This window comes from Penaeus monodon, chromosome 35 (assembly GCF_015228065.2).
Source record: "Penaeus monodon isolate SGIC_2016 chromosome 35, NSTDA_Pmon_1, whole genome shotgun sequence".
In the NCBI taxonomy this organism is placed as follows: domain Eukaryota; kingdom Metazoa; phylum Arthropoda; class Malacostraca; order Decapoda; family Penaeidae; genus Penaeus; species Penaeus monodon.
The window spans coordinates 9528072-9535571 of record NC_051420.1 but is presented as its reverse complement, the minus strand read 5'-3'; the positions used below and the strand labels follow the sequence as shown (position 1 = coordinate 9535571).

Below are 7500 nucleotides of genomic sequence, written 5' to 3'. Positions count from 1 at the left end.
CGTGCGTTTGTGTGTGTGTATGTGTGTGTGTGTTTTTTTGTTTTGGTAATGTTGTAATGTCGTTTTTGTGTTTTTATTTTTTTGTGTTTTTGTTTGTTTGATCATTTTGTAGCGATTTTTTTTTTTTTTTTTTTGCATATATCTGTTTTTATTTGTGTCTGTATTTTTAGTTGTCTTTTTTTTTAACAGGTTTCTCAATTTTTTTTCTGTTTTTTTATGTGTTTTTGTTTCGTTTATTTGATTTTAATTTTTTATCTTTTTGTTTTTCTTTGTGTTCCTGCTTTTATAACGCGTTAATCTGTATTGCTTTGTTTTGTTATGTGTTTTCTTTTATTGTCTTCTTCTTTCTTTGTTTTCGTTTTGTTTCCGCCTTTTTTTCCTAATCGTTCATTTTCATAACGCGTTTTTTTTTTGTTTGTTTGTTTTTTTGTCTTGTTTTATTCCTTTATCTTTGTTTTCTCTTTTGTTTTGTTGCTTTGTCTTCCTTTTTTTAACATTTTTTGTTGTTGTGTTTTTGTTTTTCTTTTAATTTCAAAGCGTGTGTGTTGATTTTTTAGTTAATCGTATTTTGCCTTCGATTTCCTTGGTTGTGTGTCTTTTATTATTATTATTATCATCATCATCATTATTATTATTATTATTATTATTATTATTGTTATTATTATTATTTTATTATTATTATTACTACTATTTATAATTATAATTATATATTATTATTATTATTATCATTATTATTATTACTACTATTATGATTATTATTATTATCATTATTTTATTATTATTATCATTATTATTATTATTATTATCATCATCATCATCATCATCATCATCATCATCATCATCATCATTATTATTATTACCATAATAATTATTATTTAGCTTTGTTTTGATATTATGCTTTCCTCTTTTTGTATCATGTATCTTTCGCTTTGTGTTGTTTTTTCGTTTTCCTTTTTATAACGGAGGGGGGGGGGCATAATGGTCCTATCACATAGCACTTTCGTCCGCCCTTTTTCGTTTCCGTATGACCTTTCTGCATGCACATGGACTGACCCTATTAGAGTGCCCATGTGCCCAAGTCACATACATAAACACACATACATAAACACACACATACATAAACACACACATACATTAACACACACATACATAAACGCACACATACATAAACACACATACATAAACGCACCCATACATAAAAACACACATGCATAAACACACATACGTAAACACACGCTCACATAAACAAACAAACAAACAAACACACACATACACACCACACACACACACACCACACACACATAAACAAACACACACACAACACACACACACAAAAACACAAAAACACACACACACACATAAACAACACACACACACAAAAACACATAAACACACACACACACACATAAACAAACACACACACAACACACACACACAAAAACACATAAACAAACACACACACAACACACACACCAGTAAACAATCTTGGCTCCATCCAAGTGAGTTCCTGGGAATCACTTGAACATCACTATACATATCACGTTATTTAAAAGAACAAATATTGATGCATATATATAAACAATATAGAATGATAGTGTATTCTTACAAACTGTTTTCGTATTTCATTTACCAATAATAAATGAATAGAAAAAATACATTACAGTAGTATAGATCCTACGTATATTAAGACAAAATTAGTCAGACGGAAACAGATTCATGCAGAAATTAATAATAAATAACAATAAAATAATGAATAATGAATAAAAAATAATATGTAATAAGCATTGATACGAATGAGAGACGTAAGAATTACACAATAAGATAGATATAAAACAGATAATGCCAGACGCATTACAAAATAATTTATAAGTACTGTCCATAAAAAGCTATACTATAGTGTAAGTCACACACTTAGAGAAAAATAAATTATCATAATCATTATCATCACCATTATTGTTATCATCATTATCATCATCATCATCATCATCATCATCACCATCATCATCATCATCATCATCATTTTCATGATCATTATCATTATCAATATAATTGTCATTATTATTATAATTATTATTATTATTATTATTATTATTATTATTATTATTATTATTATTATTATTATTATTATTATTATTATTATTATTATTATTATTATTATTATTATCATTATTATTATTATCATCATTATCATTATTAATATTATCGTCAACACCATCATCATCAGCATCACCTCCACACCCACCAACCTCAGTTCCTTTACGAAACTAACCCTTCTCCCTTTCCCTTCCAGGTGTTCGAAAACCCATCAGTGTACCATTTCCACAGGCCTTCGGGGAGACAGAAACGGTCTCTAAATAACTCGGCTCTGCTAAGTGCACTCGCAAAGGAACCTGGGGTGAGCTTTCCCCTTTGATATTTCAGTTGGCTGGTTGTTGTTGTGATTTGTATAGATTATTGTTGTTGTTTTTGTCTTTTTTTCTTTTTTTTTGTTGTTTGTTTCTTTGTGTTTTTTTATATTGCTGGTTATTATTGCTTTGTTATTATTATCATTTATTGATTATGTTATGTACATTATTATTTTATCATTATGTTTGTTATTATTATTTTTATTATTACTGGTATCATTGTTGTATCAGTATTGTTATTATTATTATTATTATTATCATCATGATTTTTAATGGTAGCAATATTATTATTATCATTATTATTATTGTTATTACTGTTACTATTTCATTATGATTATCATTAGTAACGTCATTATATGAATGTTATTCTTATTATTTCATTGTTATATTTGATTATTCATCGTCCTCATCATTGTTATTATCATCATCATTAATATCATCATCATTATTATGATCAGTATCATTATATTATTATTATTATTATTATTATTATTATTATTATTATTATCATTATTATCATTATCATTATTACTATTACTATTACTATTATTATTGTCATTGTTATTATTATTATCATTATTATTATATTATTATTATTTTTTTTTATTTTTTTTATTTATTATCATTACCTATATCATCATTAATCTCACTATTACTATCATTAGCATCATCCTCATCATTATCATCACCATCAGCAGAAATATTACTAGTAATAGTAATAGTAATAATGGTAGTAATAATAGTGGAAACAACAGCAAGAGTAGTAATAGTAAAATATTGTTAGTAGTAGTAGTAGTAATAGTAGTAGTAGTAGTAATAGTAGTAGTAATAGCACTCGGTTTTCAGTTGTAGTCACCAATCAGCAGTCATAGCAGTCCCAGTACACTTAGCAGTAAAATCCAACAGAATAGCAAAAGAACCATTAAAAAGCCTTAGATAATTAATTTCCCTTACAATCCTCTTCAGCAGATCTCCTTCTTAACTTTACAGGTACGGTGGGTAGACCAACAGAAATCGCTCGTAAGGGTGAAGAGACCCGCACTCTACGACCTCACTTCACGTACCCAGACACACACTCTAAAAAGCCTCGCGAAAGTGCTCGGGAGACGCAGAGAGGCGAGAGCACGAGAGGAATCCAGTCTTCTGTCTAAGGAGAGAGATTTTTGGATTCAAGAAGATGAGGATAGTGTGGATAGATCGAGTACGAGGGCGGGGATAGCCGTGCGACTGCCGGGGAGTTATGCGAGACCGTATCGAGGTGGATATGGTGGGGGTCTGAGGTCCTATGGGAAGCGTGGATATCAGGGGGATTTTGGATATAGGGATTTGGATTCGCAGCCTCTCTCTGCAGCGGAAAGTGAGGAGGACGCTGTGCGAATCCAAAGCATGAGTGGATTGGAGGATCTGGCCGGCACAGGACTGGATTTCAACGACCCTTACTTCAAGGATCAGTGGTATTTGGTAAGTGGATTGGCCCGATCTATTTCGCCGTTGGCCTGGCGTTCTGATGTGTGTTTCTGGCCTTGTCTAGTGTGTTGCAATCTAAGGTAGATGTTTCCCTATACTATTAATTTGAGGTGTGTTTATAGGGTAACGAATGTACACACACACACACATACGCACGCACGCAGGGACGCAAGCACACACACGCACGCACGCACGCAAGCACACACACACGTGCACGCACACACATACACACACACACACACACACGCGCACATGCATATATGTACATGTCTTGTTTATATTTACTTGTGTGTCTTTATACCATGATCATAGACGCATTCTTAGACATTTTTAGACACATTCTTAGACGCATTTTTAATCGCAATCTTAGACGTATTCTTAGACGCATTCTTAAACACATTCTTAGACGCATTCTTATACACGTTCTTAATCACATTCTTAGACGCATTCTTGGGCAGTTCCGCCACGGACCTCCGCACGCCCTGACCTCTGACCTCTGACCTCCTCTCCCGCAGCACAACACGGGCCAGCTGGGTCGTCCCGGCTACGACCTGAACGTGATCGGGGCGTGGCGTCGCGGATACACAGGTCGTGGGGTCGTTCTTTCCGTTCTCGACGACGGGATTCAGGCCAAGAACGCAGACATCGCTGAGAACTACGTGAGTCGTTGGTCGTTGGTCGTTCCTGGTGAAATGGGAGAGGAAAATTGTGGGTTTTGTGAGGGGGGGGGAGGGGGAGTTTGATGCAAAATGTTCGTTGGTTGTGGGTTTCGCTGAGTGCTGAATTAATGTGTTTATTTATTTATCTATATATTTATTTACCTGTCTATCTACCCATCCATCCATCCATGCATCCACACATTTATTTATCTATCTGTCTTTATGTCTATGTATCTATTTATTCCTTTATTCCTGTCAATTCATCCAATATATCGAATCTTGATACACACACACACATACACACACACACACACACACACACACACACACACACACACACCACGCACATATATGTGTGTGTGTGTGTTGTGTGTGTGTGTGTGTGTGTGTGTGTGTGTGTGTGTGTGTTTGTATGTATGTATGTATATATATTATTATTTTTTATTTTTATTTATTTATTTTTTATTTATCTACTTTTTTTTGACAGTGTCATACATTTTGGAATGCATCATTTGGAGTCAGAATGGCACAATTTAAGGAAAGCTTGAATCGACAGCTTCCCCCGAAGCTTAGTTTACCTACGTCTATCCTGTAGGGAAAGAACATGAGTTTCAAGTACTCGATGGTGCGCGACGGCCAGGAACTGTCATCATTGTTATTATTATTATTATTATTATTATTATTATTATCATTATCATTATTATTATTATATGCGAAAGTTTCCTTAGATCTGCTAATTAAAATCAAACACCGAGTCACTACCAGTGACCTAGGGGGATTGAAGTTTGAGGCGATGGAATATCAACGAAAACATGCAAAATATTTATTATTATTATTATTATTATTATTATTATTATTATTATTATTATTATTATTATTAATTATTATTATTATTATTTTGTTATTGCTATTATTATAATGATTACTGTTATTTCGATTATTCGTTTAGGGTCAAAATAGCAAACTCACTCTCCGGAATGAATGAAGTCGACCACGATGGACACCAGTTACCAAGTTACTCCTGTATTATCTTTATCATCGTTATTACTATTGTTATCATCATCACCATCATCATCATCATCATCACTGCCACTATCTATTTAACTATCCATTAAGGGTCAAAATAGCACCCGCCTCCCACACAGGCCAAAGGATATCAGTTATTCGGTGGTTCGCGACGGCCACGACCTGTACCATCATGATCGTCAATATTACTATCATTATCATCATTAGCATCATCACTATCGCTATCAATTTAACTATCCGTTGTAGGTCAAGGAGCCTAACAAAACCCAATCTCCAGAATTAATCACCCAATTCTCACGGAGGCAAAGGACATTATCATTATTACTATCACTATGATGATGATGATCATCACTACCACTATCAATTTAACTATCCATTAAGGGTCAGACTAACACCCGCCTCCCACGCAGGCCAAGGACATCAGTTACTCGGTGATTCGCGACGGGCGGGACCTGCGCGACGCCAACCCGCGCCTCGACCCCGCCTTCTCCAACTCGCACGGCACCTACTGCGCCGCCGCCATCGCCGCCGTCTCCAACAACGAGGTGTGCGGCGTCGGGGTGGCCTACGACGCCAAAGTGGGAGGTGAGGCTCGGCTCTTTCGGGCTGTGCGGGTGAGATTCGGCTGTTGTAGGGTGTGGGGGGGTGAAGCTCGGCTGTTGTAGGGTGTGGGGGGGGGTGAAGATCGGCTGTTGTAGGGTGTGAGGCTCGGCTGTTGTGAGCTGTAAGGGCTCGGCTCGGCTGTTGTGGGCTCTGGCGTCCTCCCTCAACTTCTTTTCATGAGTCTTATTTCCTTCAGGAGTCCGGTTGGTCGACGGCTCAGTCACGGACATCCAGGAGGCGACGGCGCTCTCTCGCAACGTGGAGGCCGTGGGAGTCTTCAGCGCCTCCTGGGGGCCTACTGACGACGGCACCAAGGCCGAGGGCCCGGGGCGGCTCGGCAAGCAGGCCTTCCGACGCGGGGTGCTGGAGGTGAGGGGGAAGGGGGCAGGGAGAAGGGGGAGGGGGAAGGAGAGGGGGAGGGAGAGGAGGGAGGTGGGATGGAGGGGATGAGGGAGGGGAAAGAAGAGGGGGAAGGAGAGGGAGGGAAAAGGGGGGAGGGGGTGATAGAGGGAAGGGGGTAGAGAGAGGGGGGAGGGGAGGGGGGAGCGAGAGGTAGAGGAGGGGAAAAGTAAGGACAAGGGGGGGGGGAGAAGGGAAAGGGAGGCAGGAGGTAAGGGGGGAGAAGAGGGGATGGCGAAGGGAAGGGAAGGGGAAGGAGAAGGAGGGGGAGAAAGAAGAGGGGAGGGGGGGAGGGGGAGGGTTACCGGGGTATTCTGTTGTTTTGTTTATTTTTTGGTTGTCCTTTTCCTGATTGATTGATTTTTGTTTACTTTTGACTCCCTCACACCACCCTCCTCACCCGCCCAGGGTCGAGACGGCAAGGGCGTGATCTACGTGTGGGCGTCTGGAAACGGAGGACTAGAGGATGATAACTGTAATCTGGATGGTTACGTGTCCTCTATCTATACGCTGTCCGTGTCGGCACTCACTGACACGGGCGCCTCTGTCTTCTACGGGGAGCCTTGTGCCTCGACGCTTGCGGGCGTGTTCGTGGGCGGGGAGCATACGTTGGAGGAGGCGCTGCAGAAGAGGAGCAGAAATCAGGAGGATATCCATTTGGTAAAGAGATTAGGGAAGAAAGTCCTCTTTCGTGTTTTTGTTTTTTGTGTGTGTTTTATTTACGTTTTTTTTCTTCTTCTTCTTCTTTTATGTGTTTTATTTGTGTCCTTTTTTATTTCATTTTTTTTTTATTTGATGGATTCACTTATTTTAGTTTTATTGTTTTATTTCATATATTTATTTTATGATACTTACACTTACCTTTTCCACTTATCTACTTGCCTACTTATCTACCTAATCTCCCTCTATTCCTCCCTTCCCTTTTCTTCTTGTTTTTTCCC

General features: G+C 37.9%; 1 protein-coding gene across 1 annotated transcript in view; it reads left to right on the top strand.

The window, feature by feature from the left end:
* The window catches only part of LOC119595044 (proprotein convertase subtilisin/kexin type 4-like), a 15723-nt gene that overhangs the window by 4341 nt on the left and 3882 nt on the right, over nt 1-7500 (top strand). Inside the window, 6 exon segments of the mRNA XM_037944173.1 lie at nt 2291-2395; nt 3396-3866; nt 4388-4531; nt 5968-6142; nt 6357-6529; nt 6968-7219. Coding sequence (XP_037800101.1) covers nt 2291-2395; nt 3396-3866; nt 4388-4531; nt 5968-6142; nt 6357-6529; nt 6968-7219 — 1320 coding nt within the window.